The 15,073-nt window shown below is 41.4% G+C and overlaps 1 protein-coding gene across 1 annotated transcript; it reads right to left on the reverse strand.

Annotated features, from left to right (window-relative positions):
* Positions 1-477: 477 nt before the first annotated feature.
* Positions 478-14,097, reverse strand: LOC102203999 (brain-specific angiogenesis inhibitor 1-associated protein 2). The gene is made up of 15 exons (XM_005732027.1): positions 13,644-14,097; positions 11,020-11,166; positions 10,834-10,909; positions 10,661-10,747; positions 10,030-10,091; positions 8,386-8,457; positions 7,974-8,111; positions 7,281-7,433; positions 6,697-6,873; positions 5,150-5,798; positions 4,852-5,059; positions 3,170-3,232; positions 2,750-2,918; positions 2,565-2,605; positions 478-2,131 (listed from the first exon to the last, which is right to left on the reverse strand). The coding sequence occupies exons 2-15, from the start codon at positions 11,065-11,067 to the stop codon at positions 2,059-2,061; spliced, it is 2,016 nt and encodes a 671-aa protein (XP_005732084.1). The 5' UTR covers positions 11,068-11,166; positions 13,644-14,097; the 3' UTR covers positions 478-2,058.
* Positions 14,098-15,073: the final 976 nt, after the last annotated feature.

Genomic DNA, 15,073 nt, shown 5'->3' on the forward strand with positions numbered 1-15,073 from the left:
TCTGCGTGCCTAAATGTACTTAGTTGCTGACATGTGATTGGCTGATGAGATATTTGCACTAACAAGCACCTGAACAGGTGTACCATAAGTGGCAATGAGTGTAGGTTTGAAACTTAAATAACGTTATTTGTTCATTTTACATTATTGCTGTAACGCTCACATTTTTTAATGAGTTTAATCTCACATGCAATTCTTTCAGAACTCTCCGCCTTACTTTAAATGTATTTGTGACTAAATAATTTGCTTTTTAAAGGTTAAATTCAACTTGAATTAGTGACATTGTGTATCTAAACTCTGTACCAATTGTATCTCATTCTGTGTAAGTCACTCTGAGCTGAAGACTGAATTTCTCTACCAGCGGCTGTGCACTTTCCAGATGTTTGCTCTGTATTACCACAAAGCCCAAATGTTCTACCAAAGTGAAATTTTTACAAAGAAATCATAAATTCACACAATTTCTGGCACTATTTACATGCATTAAAAGCATTTTGCTGTCATCTTTATTAATGAAGCAACGCTACACAAAGTGAGTACAATATATGCTGATAGATATTTTTTTCTACAAGCTTTTCAGGTGATATTATGAATCTAAAAGGTGCTAAAACATCAAAGTAACTTGAGGCAGTTAAACCAGGAACATAAACTGCTTCAGTTTGCACAGATTTCACTTTGTTAGAGGCAACAAAGAGGACAGAGCTACAAAAAAATTACTTTGGATGTCTGTAGATTACCATGAACACTTGCTCAGACGTTGGTCAACTTCCTGTATACTTTCTTCATCACTTTCACGGATACAGTTTCTCAGTAAAAACCTAATCATCATCTGTCTTAGCATCCATACATCACTTTAAGATTCTGCTTAGTCTGACTGATGGACGTACAACTACAATTAAGCAGCCTAGCTGGTGAATAGCTTTGGGACTGAAAAGAAATCAAGAAGACATCAAATCCAAAGACTAAGCATGCAAATCTCTCACTCTTAAGACTTTGAACCCTCCACAACATCCTACTTTCAAACAAAACACTTCTTTCGGTGATACCACTATCCAAACATTCAACTACCAACTTTTACAGTTTGTGTCTGTGAAGTTTACGAGTTTTCTTTGTGTTGTCAGCGATGCTCTGTATTTAAAAAGAGGACAATTTTGATGATTTCACTCAGCGAGTGGATGGATCAACTCTAGATAATCAAATTTCAAGCAGAAAGCAAGTTTTTAAGTCATCTACTCGCAACTGCTAACATGTAACTTTACAGCAGCAGAATGAATGGTGTTAAGTGGCACAACAGGATGTATCTGACAGACTTGTGCCTTCAAACAACATCGCTCATGTTCAGAAACTAAAACATGACATAAACATAAGTCATTGTGCCAGTTTCATTAATGTCAAGTAGCTCATCCAGACAATCACTGTGTTAAAATAAAATGAAAAAACAAAAAACACACACACACTTTTAATACTTTTAAATGCTCACCTTCACCAGCACCAAGAAAATGCACCAGATCTGGCAGCTTTTCTAAAAAATATAATACTGTAATAGAGAAGGAGCCTGTCCTCTTCCCATAACACTTCATCATAGTCAATGTGCACAACCTGCTATTAGGATCCAGTCCCTAAATCAGCTGAACACAGAAAACATCTCTGAATATGCACAAAAATAACCAAAAAGGGAGAAAAAAAACCCTATTTAAAACAGTAAAAGAAACAACTGTATCTGTCATAATTCAAACTAAAGCATGTTAGTTATTCAGGACAAGCCGGACACAGTGTGACAAACATGAAGCTAAACATCTAAACATCTAGTTTTTATATTAAAGCCAACACTTCACTAAAGCAGTTTCTCACATGTTACAATTGTCTCTTCTCCCCCAGCAACCTACAAATCCAGTCGGCTGTACTCATATTTATAACAGCCTTTATACTTGAAACACACAGAATATTACATTTAAAAGTAGAACATTAACATTAGCCAGTGTGCTTCTTTCCAGGAATCAACCTGAGGTGCGATGTACTGATGAACCACAGAGAAACACTGCTGCTGCGGTGGGAATAAAAAGCTCACTCGATGATGGGAGCTGAGCGATCGTTGGTGACGGTCTTTCGGAGTCGGACATGTGAAAATGGATTGGGCCTGAAAGAAGGAAGCGATAAATATGTAACTTAAACTGGTGATTACATGGGCATGTGAAGAATTTAGGATTATACTTTTCTAAGTTAGACATGCTGTGATAGCAGCTCTACAGAGACATTGACACTGCAGGACTTAGTGTTCACTTCTGACTTGTTCATGCCTGCTATGGTTATTATTATGTTTTGGGCAGCTGATACTATTTTTTATGTGTCCACCATCAGATTGGACTCGTCACAGTCTTGCACTGATGCAAGTGCAAAAACAAACACAATATGAAAAAAATGTGATGTGCCAACCAAACATAAACAACCAGAATTAGGTGCACAAGTCTGAATTTATTCAGAGGTAGTTTATAGACTGTGTAGTATTTTCAGTGAATGGGCGATGACAAGTAAAAATGCTCAATTTCCTTTGATTAGCACCTGTAAGTTACCTGGTCGGTGAGGGAGGTGGGGAGGCCAACTCTGAGGTGATCTGTAAGTCAGTAGAGATGCGCATCGGTATTTGTACTGAATTATTAGAAAGCAGAAGTATCTGCTACTTTAATAGTCAGGGTCAACTGTGAGGACGCCCTCACTCTAACCCTTGAGCTCCTCCCACAGGTTTCGTGTTTCTGACCTTGTTGCTGTCGGCCATGCTGTAGGGGCGCGGGCGGAAGGTGCTGACCCTCTGGGGAGGAAGGGAGCGTTCCTCCTCCGACTCAGGGGTGAGGGCTGGGAGACCCGGAGACCCTAGTTTGTCAAGTTGCCCGGTACTGGTGCTGTTAGCTCTAGATAAGAAGAGCGAGCTACAGGGAAGGTCACAGACAGAGAGGAAGGAATACACAGTGGAAAAAAGATAAAGGAGACACAATGAGAGTAGGCAAATGTTGGTTTTTGTGTGAATCTATCAAGTGGAGAGAGTCATAAAGGATTCAGCCTGAAAATGACTCCATCAAGTGTGAATCACCCAAAAAAAACTATGGAAGCATCATCACTAATGTCAGAGCTGTTAGCCTTCAGACCAACAGATTTCAGCAGTTGTTATTTGTTCACTTACCTCTCGAGAAGATCCATCTTGGTATGATGTGGCTGAGTGTAAGAGAAAGGAAACCAGCCTTTCCTGTGAAAAAACATTTCACCGGTTGAATCAATAAAGTTGAAATTTAAAGACGCAAGAAATGTCAGAGACTGTGTGAAGAAAACTTAGTAAAGTAAGGGCATAATTTGGTACCAGAGAGAAGTTTTCTTTAATGTAGTATCGAAAAAGGAGCACGACGTTAGTGGGAGCGATGTTGTAGAAAAGGCCACAGAAGACAGGACTGTTCATTTGCTCCGTTATTGACTGTCCTTTTAGTCACATTTACAATGTAGGCATGTGTAAAATATTACTGTATAAGTATTCTATAAGAAAAAAAGCAATGTTGTTTTCATTTGCTTTTTTATTCAAGTTAACTACAAAGCGAGATTAACATTTTCGTGAGCTATGTTGAGCGTAAAGTGAGAGTTTTCTGTGTCTTCAAAGGGGCTCTCATTTCACCTGATGAAATCACCATGGTAACTTATTTCTACAGTAAAGTTATAGCAGTGCAAATGGGAGCATGCATGCATTCATTTGGTGATGCAGAAATGTTGCTGTACTTTATTCTAATCTACTGCCAAGTCTCCTTTATACTGCTAGAATTGCACCTACTAGAACACAGAACCCAAAGTAAGGACACCCATTTAAATTATTTGCACTTTAATCTCATTGGGATCTTCCTGGCTAAGTAAAGGTTTATATATATCATAAGTTACCATTACATAAAGGAGACATGTAAATCGCTTTAGTTTGTCAGAGATCAAAAACCTCTTTTTCAACTTTTAATTAGTATAAACGTATCCATTTTAAGGTGTTAACTCATGTTAGAAATGAACAACAGCAATGAGACCGCACTGTGTAGTAAAATAATTAACTCGAATTAAAATTTTTATTTTACCGACTGTGCAATAAATCCCAGGATTAACATTTTTTTGCAACATTAATTTCTTGTCCTATTTGCAACAGTGTTGCATTAAACTCTTATATTTTTTCGTTTTTTTATAGATTATATCACCATTTTATCATCATCAGCTGATACCGACTGGAGTAGGGGGCGCTCATAGGGATCATTTTGTGAGAATGTGAGCACACTCAGAGCCTGAAGCAGAAGGCCTAACTCAAGATAAAAGACTGATAACCACCTGTTATCTACATCTGGTAAATTAGGTTTTGTCAAGCCAGCTAACCTATAACACTTTCCTCTTTGATTTTATTGCTACCGTACAACTCTGTTCATTATATTTCTCGTTCTACATGAAATTGATTCTTTGTTTTAAATGCTAAATATACATTTTTAACATCAAAGAATCCAATGGTGCCAGCACTTGCATGCAACGATGGGCACTAGGGCTGGCAGAGCCTGTGTGGTCATTGGTTGCTTAATTAACCCATTTAGTTTTTTTCAACCACCGAAAGGTTTGGTCATTTCCAAATTTAGCAGCTCTAATTCTGATTGGGAGACTAAATGAACAAAGTAAACATGGTGTGCTTGCTTTGTTTTATTTACAGAAACACAAGCTACCAGCTGGAGACAGTTTATAAATCCTTGTCTGACCTTATTTAATGCAGTCTTATTTTTTATTTTGAGCACAATAGTGACATTAAATGTTTTAAGACCCCCTCAAAATATGAATCAGGATGAAAATATGGATAAACCATACCGTCCCGTTCGTTCATTTTGACCGTAGTGCCACCCATCTCTGGGCTCAGAGATGAGCAGAGTGATATTGTCACCAGGCAGGAAGTGCAGTAAGCATGCTCCTCCCACTGTGGTTCCTCCACTGCCATCTGATGTTCCAGGTGTGTGAGAAAACATGGCTTCCACACGTGTAGGTCCAGATAAAGGCATCATCCTGGGAAGACTCGAGCCTAGGTGGAGGAATAAAATAAGAAATGAGGAGTAAGTGTCGGGGAAGAAGACATCCAAAAAAACAGCAGGTGAGCCAGATCATATCTCACCCTGAAAGCCTCCCAGCCTCATTTCACTGACAGGTCTCCTCGGCAGTGGAAGTGTTGCAGTGGCGCTCATCTCTGAGGTCTTCAGCAGCCACGGATTATGTGACGTAGATAAAGTGCTGCTCCCTCCTGGTTCCACCTGCTGGTGCAGCAGCTGCACTGGAGTCATGGCCCTAGAGAGTGGAGCGCTGTGGGGCAGAGGAGGGCTGTGAGGTGCACTGTGGGGGATGGGGAGGGTCATGCCGTGCGAGGAGCTGCTGGCCGGGGAGATCTGGCTGAGCGACATCACGGTGGAGGGGATGAGGCTCGGGGACAGGTTAGATGTGTTTGCGGCGAGGAGAAGCGAGGTCTGCTGGGCTGAGCTACTGGATGTGGTGGTGGGAGTAGATGGAGCCGGGCTGGCGCTGCCACTGGTGCTGCTGTCAGGGAGCGGGCTGGCTGAAGCACTGACAGGTGTGCTGCTGTGCTGAGGAGATGCTCCCTGCAATGAACCTCCAGCAGCTCCTCCGGTGGAGGGAGCAGAGAGGAATGTCTGGGTAGAGCCCTTAGGAGGACAGGTGTCACTCTGGGTGGAGGAGGGGAGCGAGCGCTGTTGCTGGGAGCGACTAGAGTCTCCATTTAACAGAGGAGGGACTTCTTGAACAGAGAGCCTCTGAAAATCAAGAAAAGATCACAGTAACTACCAGACAATACGGGCCATTGTTAAAATTCTGATGTCCTGAATGACTTATTAAACTGTGAGCTGCCAAATACCCTAAGCTCTTCAACTTAGTTTGTAAGTGATGACAAACAAAACCCGATGCGGCACCATGCAGGATGTTTCAATCCCTCACAGTGACTTCTTTTAATTTGTCTTTTTCAAAGTTAGCTTAAAAAATGTTAGCACCAAAATCCCTTGAGTTAAGTTGAGAGGAATGATCACATGATTGTCGTGCAGACCCCCACAGATTCACAGAGAAACTTTTTCCATTACAAGTGAAAAACTGGATTCTTCTGGGTCCAAAAGGAAGAGTTAAATCTGCTCTTTGTAATGTTCAGAGAAAAAAAGGATGAGGACAGAAGCCTCTACATACGCAGAGGTGCTGATAACAGTTTCTCTGTAGCTGATACCGCTGCTGTTTGATGATGTCTGAGGCAACTCTAAAAACCTTCTGGATGTTCAGAAGCAGAATGAGTCCATCATCCCATCATCAGTAGTCACATCATCACAAACACCAGTGACACAGTTTAACAGTGTAACCAGTGGTTTGCAGCGTGTTATAAACCCTCTGGACTTCCATTTGTGAAGGCTCGATTGCTGACAATGATGGGCCCATCTCCTTGAGAGTGTTAATGACTTAGCTAAAGTTGTAAAAGGCTTTTTCCTATTGTCCAGAAACTTACAGACCTCAGTGTAATGAGCTAACAAAGAAGATCCTCACAACAAAACCTTACATGTCTAATATTATAAGGGCAGAGGATGATTTTTAGCCACAGTAAGGTCTGCATAAACTGGGTTGTTGGGCGTGACTTTGGATTTAACACACACTTGTACTAAAACATGATCTGACCTGCTCGGGCTGAGCGGTGCCAAGCTTGGTGTGACGAAGGACCTCAGCTATCCCAGCAGCCCCTGGGCTTTGAGGCGCAGTGTGGCGCAGCAGGTTCAGAGCACGCTCCGGGAGCTTTGTTGGCTGAGAGCACGACTGCTGCCAAGATGACAGTTTCTGGGATAAAAGCTCTCTCACCTGGATTACATTCAACAGTAGAAAAACAAAGGATAAGACATTTATAACACTAATCTTACTGCATTTATTTTTACTGCAAACTAATCTCTTTATCAACTCTTGCCTTTCAGCTTCTTCAGAAACGAGATATACAGTTTCATCATTAAATCATTTCTGGAACAACACGCATGCTCAGTTAACAAGACTGAGCACCAGTACATGTTCTTGGATCTGGTGAATATTTGCAGCATGATTTGTTGTTTATTTCAATGACAGAAATTATCTGCTGACTTAAGATGTATAGCAGCGAGAAAGAAGCTCTATCACACTGATCAAACACACACACGGCTGTCAGGAGTAAATTGTTAGTTTTCACTGGATTCGATGAAAGGAAACATTCACAAACTTAACACGTGCGAGCTTATCACCTTGGAGTGGTAGTTAATGAGCAGTTTGGTGACACAGCACTGTCTGTCCACCAGGAAGCAGTAGCGTCTCCTCTCCTCGGTGAGAGCGGACTTGTAACCTGAGGCCACCAGCGTGTCCAGCTCGCCTTGGCGACGGCTCATCAGCTCCACGAACTGAAGGAAAAGCCCAAAATTTCAAACCTGCAAAGCTGAACATTCGTTAATGCACGCGCACACCTGCATTTATCGTTGCTCACACGGCGCTCAAAGATAATGTGACCTTTAATACACTGTGTAAAGATGGGAATAACAAAGAGCCCGAAGGAGTACCTTACATCACATCCTGTCTGTTGCCCAGTGATAACAAAATGCAAGTGATAAAACAGCCTCCTTGGCTCAGTGACCTTTCCTTCTTATGTATTTTTGGTCTTTCATTTTCGTAATTCTCCAAATCTGCTGACCCTCTTATATCACTGATATTTTCTTTCCTTCCTGCTTGTTTTTCTGACAAATCAGCTGAACCAGATTGTTCTTTAATCTTATTCACGCTGGCCTAGTTGTCACACAAATGCACACACAGCTCTCCTTTTTAATCTGCTGTAATGCTGACTGAGATGTTTAGAAGAAGGATTTCTGAAATGAAAGAGGCCAAAGTGTTTTTCGTGCTCTTTTTTTAACATTACTGAAGATGATGAGATGTTAAACCTCTGTTACCTGCATCTCTCTGTCACCGTATTTGTTGGGGTGACGGCTGCCTTGGCTCTTCCTGCGGAGTTTCTTCAGCTGGGACTGACAGCGCTCGATTGACTCGGTTTTAGACCGTCGCTCGCTCTGATACTTTTTGAGGGTGGCCTGAGAGGAAAGTCAAGGATTTGATCAAAATTGCATTTTATATTTAAGTAGAGATTTAACAAAACCCATTCATTCATTTTACTTTATTTTATCAAGATTTCTGGCATCTTTGTTGCAACATGTAACGTTTTCTTTCTTTACTTTCTATGTCAATCAAATAAAGAATAAAATCCCACATATCTTAAAAGTAGAATAAATGCACTTTAGTTAATTACCTAAGTTAGTCACTTTTAATAGTAATATACTGTATACTGTAGTCGGTGTGTGGACTTACCGTGAGGTATTTGATGTCCAGCTCCAGCTTCTGCTCCAACTGGGCGAGCAGCTCGGAGTGAAACAGCTTTAACTGTTAGTGACATAAGTAAATGAGTCTTGTCAAACATTTCAAGTTCACTGATATATCAGAATGCGTGTCACATTTCCCTGCAGTGGAGAGCTCGCGACTGATACCCTCTGAATCAGAGAGCAACTTTAATATAGTTAATAAAGCCAGAGAACAAGTTTAATCTTCATCATTAATTTACAGACCCTCAAAGTATTTTTTTATTCATGTTATTTTTACCTGCATTTTTCATCCCTTATAACTCCATATGTTCATGAAAGGGACACTTTTTAAAAACCACCAACACCCATGACAAAAGCCAAAATCTTGGTTTTAGACATTGAGTTTTTATATCTTTTATATCTAACTTATCCTAGTTTCCTGTAGAGCAGGTATCCCAAACTCCTTTAATATTGTGGGCCGGACCAGTGCAACTCCCCTTTCTGTCAGTGTAAAAGAAGTTTGATTACACACTTAATCCCTGAAATATATTAAGCTAAGAAAAAGAAGTACGATTTCAACAGAGAGTCTAAGATTCATTTCTATATGATAAAGAAATGCTGCTGTAGTAACAAAAAAAGGTCAGCATGACTCTTTAAGAGCAAAATGTGCAGAATAAAAAAAATGTGTAATTAGAAAATGTGCACTTTTTTTTAAAACTGCTGACTTTTCTGTTATTTAAATGTTTATTTACTACTTATTTTCTTCTGGGTAGCATGAATGGCCATGAGGGAGGTCTTTATCAGTACGAAAAGCTGTAACAAAATACAATTAAAAGTCTAAAATCTGTGTCTGATCCTTCTGATCTTTCAAAGCTGTCCAAAGCCGTTGGAGTCTTTGCCGGGCTGACTTTGTTCCCCGGACCTTATGTTTGACACCCCTGTGTACAGCAACAAGCACTCATGCCCTGGATGTTTTCATCTGTTTTTTTTTTTTTAAAAATAATTTTTTTTTAGATCTTTTACTATAGAAAGGTTTCATGGGTCATATAAAATATGAGTGAGGTGACTGGTCAAAAAACACTTTTATTTACCTACATTTTAATACCAGGCTCGTCTTTTTTTTGTCTGTGTACATATTTAGTAATATAGTCATGGTTTAATATTTTCCAATAGCTCACACCTTTGACATGGAGAAACAAAACCGTTGTTCACGTGATACCTTGGACCAGGGGTGGGCAATTAATTTTCCCCAGGGGCCACATGAGGAAATTTGACTGTTGTGGAGGGCTGCACCAATTAGCTGAACTAAAGCTTAATAGTAGCTTTATCTGTTTATAAGCTTACTGCACACACCAGGGGCTGGATCACATATGGCTCTCTTCATTAAGTATAATAAAGTTATTTTACATTAAAAAATCAGCTGATTCTCAGAGGATCTTTCTCAGATATGATTCTGTTCATACGGACAAACCTGGCAGCAGATTTATTAAAGCAAAGCCTGCCAAGAATGAGATTTTAGACAAGCTGTTTTTTCACTTTCTGGACCCTTATTTATGTTTGATTCACTTCAAACACACAATTTTTAAAAGCTTGTTATAAATGAAACACTTGCCTATCAAGGCATCATTATTTGAGCATGCTGATGGCCTCTTACCACATCTTCCAGCTGCACCTGAATCTGTCTGTGGACCTCGGCCATCTGAAACAGGGTGTCTCCTGTGAGGAGCAGCACAGCAGTGAAGGCAACATGTTACTTAAACAGAAAAACACTTTGCTGGATTTATTTGTGTCACCTTTACCCTCTGCAGCAGTATCCATGCGCTTATAATAGCCCCTCACAGTATAAACATGTATAAATATGCACAACAACCCCAACAAAGCAGAGAAATGTGCTGAAAGTCGCTGCTTCTGATTCACAGTGGCGGTCAGCTGTGAGTGCTTCCGTCGGTCACACAGTGCTGTAGTATGTGGTGGCTGGCATCTCGCCCTCCGACACTCCTGCCTGCCTCCCCCGCTGCTTTCAGCATTACAATGAGATCATGTGGTGTTGTTAATCTCCCAACAATGGCTCTACTCTCTCCCCGTCCCTCTGTTCTCTGCCTTTCTCTCTCTTTACATTTCCTCATCCCCTCTTGTCTTCATCTCCTCTCTGACCAGCACATGTGGTCGACTCACAGACTATTTCCCACTTCTCACCAGCTGCCACATTAACTCTATGAATTCTATTAGCTCTAAAGCCAATTCAATTCAAACCCTTGCCTCTCTGCCACTCTACGCCCACTCACCGAGCTCCTTGGAGCCTTGGCTGTCGCTCGCCAGCTCTCCGAGTTTCACAAGAGCATCGAAGTATCCTTTGGCAGCTATGGTCACTCCTGAGGAAGTGAAAAAATGATTACATATGGAGCTGCGAGGATAAATCAAAGTTCAGCAGGACCTGAGTCACTGTGTCCTCACCAACCTGTCAGAGCTTTCTCATAGTGTTTCCCCATGGTCACAAAGTTCTTCAGACTGGGGTTGAAATGGTCCAGAATCCCCTGTTGGCAACAGTGCATGTAAATTCATAAAGTGCTTCCACATTTCTGATTATCACACAGTGTGTGTGGAGTCACTATTAGGATGAGCCGGACAGACATGGGATTTTTACCTTGTAGACATTTTCAGTCATCTTGTTGACCTCTTCGGTTCGAGACATCTTTTTCTTCTCTTGTGTGTCCGCTTTCGCCGTGTGTGATCGTGGTGTGATTTTGACCCGCTGCTCACGCCTCTAAGCTTCACACAAGATCCCGATATCCTAAAAAAAAAAAAAAAGCAGATAAAGATAAATACACTTATATTTCATCACAATCGCAAACAAAACCAGGAGCTTTTACCTTTACCTGCAAAGGGGAGACGTTAAAGACTTTTGTCTGATTATGCCAAACCAGTATTTACTTCTTTTCTTTGTCCTAATTGATACTAAGCTGAAGATATTTGGGTTTGGGGGCTGATAATTAGAGAAAAATGTTAATTTAAAGACTCCACACTAGCTTATTTTCACATAGAAATCAGTGGTTAGCTTCAGATGCATTCACACTACTGGAAACACAGTGCCTGGTTTTTGGTGGATGAGCAGCCTGTGAGGGTGCAGGACGCTGCACTCCTGCTGTTCAGACCGTCTTTGCAGTTAAAGTCTGGCAGGTTAAAGACCATAAAAGTTCAGGCCTGAAGTGCAAATCCAGGTCAGCTCGTTTTCCTTACACAGATTTTAATGCCTCCATAAAATCTTGAATTCCTGTGTCATGTTTAGTTAAGCTCACATTCTTCATTCTGATTTTTCAGTTAAAAGACATAAAAAGAATTAAAGAACTTTTACTTTTAAAAAGGCTTGAAAATGAACAACAACACATCCACATTGTGTTCTCCATGTTTACTAGAATATTCAGGCTTTTTCATAACTGAGCAGCCCGACTTTATAGGCAAACCACTCAGAGATGGACCTGTACCGATGTTTGGCCTGTACCTACATTTAACAGACAAAGAATACAGCAGTAACTTTTTAAGTCTTTAAGTGCTTCATCACACTAAATTAGAGCAGCTGGCCAGTGCAAAATTGATGTGACACAAAAGATAAACTTCAGCCACTGACATCAGTAAAGGTCAACTTATTTCCAGATAGGCTGATTGTATTCTAAAAAGCTGATATAAGCCGATACCCATCGAATTAAATGGTGAACTCACTGAAGCCAATAAGTGTTATTATACGAGATTTGGAGAAGCTCCAGAACATGAAGCATAAAATCCCAAAACTTCACAGTAAAGGGAAGTCTTGTATTTAAGCGTTTGGTGCTATTTGGACTAAAAGTGTGTGATTTAAGTGAGCAAGCAGACTTTTAAGGCCACTGTACCACGGCAACAAGCGTGGAGGATCATCTTGGGTTTCGTCTGAGGGAAGCGGTGTTATTTCCACATGGGTCCCGCCTGTGCTCCAGCTGCCAGTTTCTACATTATCGCTTCACAGCATTACAGCCCAAATATTTCTCCTAGATTTGCACTCAGGACCAGTTACAGCAGTTCAGATAAGAACAATGGGCTCCTCCAGTCTGAGTCACAGGTGTCAGAGCTCTGAACAAACACGCGACAACAGTGTTTCCTTGGCAGAGAGGAGCACTAACGGAGGGGGGATTTCTCAGGGGGCTCAAAAGATTTCCAGTCTGGATTTGGTGGCAAAAGACTCACTCCACTTCTTTTTTCCTATGCAGCCCCTCTTTGTTTTCACGATGTGATTACAGAGAAAACGTTGACCCAGATCAACTAATAGTGTATGACACAAAGAAAACATATCCAGGCTCTTGCTCATTAGGGCCACCCGGGTGTAGTCTGTAATTTCACAGGCTAGTTGGGGGGTGGTGGTGATAGTGTGTTGTTGTGCAGGAGAAAGACAGAGAGATGGGAACTTGCTTTCTTTTGCCTTTTCTAATTTAGTTTGCACATTCTTCTTCAGAAGCATTTCATGTGCATGTTGTAGCATGGTGAGTTTTAGTTCCAACAAATAAAGTGCTGTTTGTCTCAGGATGCAACAGGAAAAGTCTGCAGGTGGTTGGGGAACTGATACAGAAGGTGCATTCATGTGGTTTAGCCTCTTTAAATTCCTTTGGACGCAAACACTTAAAGCAGCAAATAAATAAATAAAGCGGTGTAGTCAATCACCATCAGTTCCTCTGAAGTCATTAATAAAAGGAAAAAAACAACTTATTTTAAAATTTGGTGGGTTTAGGACAAAATTGAGCATTAAGAAGTTTTGATTGGTATTTTATAACATTTTATAGTTACAAACCTCATGTCATCACCAAAACTTCAGGAATGAACTCAGTTTTGTTTGTTTTTAGGGTGAAACGCTGGAAGACGGTCATGCATTTATGCCCCGAGATTTCTCTTAACAGCAGTTAATGCCGCAGCTTAAGCGGCACTCCATACTCCAGTGCCACATTAACCTTTTTCTTCCACACCATCTCCTCTCATTTCAACAGCCACATCAAAGGCAGGAGCCTTTTGAATCAGTAAAGCACAGGCAGATTCCCATAACTGCAAAGAGAAATTTATACAAACTGTGTTTAAACTACAAATATGAACAAATCGGTTGCACAGTGGAGTTTCCCCCCCCCTCCCAAAGTTTAACAAAAGCACTTTGTTGCCAGTACCAGTAACAGTAACAGCTACCTGTTGATCTCTCAGCTTCATCTGTGTAACAGTAACAAATAATTCAGCTACTTAAATTAAAAAGTTACATACCTTTTCTGGGCTCATTGTTGGAAACGATAAAGGCTTCCTCCGCGTCTTTGAGTGTTTAATGAACAGTTTTACACCCCCTCTTTTCTTCCTATTAGGCTACTTTCCCTCTCCGTTAGTTAGTGGGGGGTTGTTTCATCCAGCAGAGCACTAAATCTCAGCTCCCCTCCACCCCTTTTCACATGCCCCTCTCTCTTGTTGCCTCCCTCTCTCTCTCTCTCTCTCTCTCTCTCTCACACACACACACAGTTTCCCACTCTCCCCTCTCTGCCTCCCTTTACTCCCAGGAATCAGGGTCCGATATTCAGTGCCATTCAGTACCTTTCCTCATTACTGAGCCGATTACAGACATGCCTTCACGCACGCAAAAACCGTCCAGAAACCCACCGCCAACACCAGTACACCCAGCTCCCTGCCGTTGGAAACCAGAGTCAGCCTCCCATTCTGTATCAGCCTCTCTCTGTCTCACTCTCTCACTGGGGAAGAATAACAATGAGCTAACGGGACCTCGGCTGAATAGCAGCAGGAGGAGAATAATGACTTGAACTTTTTGAGCCAAAGACAGAGCAGCACAGGCAGGCCCTATCACCGGCCTGCATGCACCCGGCCCATCACACATTCCTGCTCCCCATTCTCAGAGGGAGGAAGAGAAGAGGAGGAGGAGGCCCGGCATGGACACAGCAGGCCTTTCATTTACTGCAACAAACTGAACAAAAGCTTAAGGGTTAATATAAGAAGTGAAAGTGCTGCATAGCATTTAAAAAATGGTGTAAGAGAGTTTAAGGTGAGTGACTTCTGCAGAGAAGTAAAATCTTACAGTACAGCACTTACAGAAGGACTTTAAAAATAATGGGCCCCACTAAAACCCATCAGACACTGCTAAAAGAAATCTGACGTGTTTGTAATGTAATGCTTTTCATGCATTTTTTACAAATTCTTCTCATTTAATTTACTTAGTGTAAATGTTATTTTCTGACATAATTGTGATAAATTAATACGCTGTTCAAATAAACAAAGGGAACACAAAATCAGAAACTATGGTGAATCCGTTTCACCTGCTTTGGTTCAAATCCAACTGATAACAGTCGAACTGGAGAAGCGACAACAAGACAACAAAAACTGTCGCTGGTGTCCATGTCACTGCTGGTAGGGTGAGTCAGTACCTGCAGACTGTTCAGGTTGGACAGGTAAGCAGCTCCTGCAGCATTGCGCATCCGTAAGTTTTCCCGTGTCCCTCTGCACAGTCTCAAGAATAAGGATGAGATACAAGAAGATGTTGCTTGAGGAGAGCTGGACAGGGCCGTAGAAGGGCGTTAAACCAGCAGCAGGAGTGAGTGGAGGAACAGAGCCCTACAAAGTGACCTCCAGCTACATACTTTCACAGGGTTCTGGTAAAAACAGACTCCATGACGGGACCTGTGCTCACAGCCCAC

Source organism: Pundamilia nyererei, unplaced genomic scaffold (assembly GCF_000239375.1).
Source record: "Pundamilia nyererei isolate P.nyererei 1_Seehausen unplaced genomic scaffold, PunNye1.0 scaffold00045, whole genome shotgun sequence".
Lineage (NCBI taxonomy): Eukaryota > Metazoa > Chordata > Actinopteri > Cichliformes > Cichlidae > Pundamilia > Pundamilia nyererei.

Coding starts and splice junctions, on each gene's coding strand:
- LOC102203999 (XM_005732027.1), bottom strand. CDS start 11,067: ATGTCTCGAACCGAAGAGGTCAACAAGATGACTGAAAATGTCTACAAG. Junction 5,799..6,696: donor GCACCGCTCAGCCCGAGCAG/GTCAGATCATGT, acceptor CTTGATTTTCAG/AGGCTCTCTGTTCAAGAAGT. Junction 3,233..4,851: donor CAAAATGAACGAACGGGACG/GTATGGTTTATC, acceptor GTTTTTTCACAG/GAAAGGCTGGTTTCCTTTCT.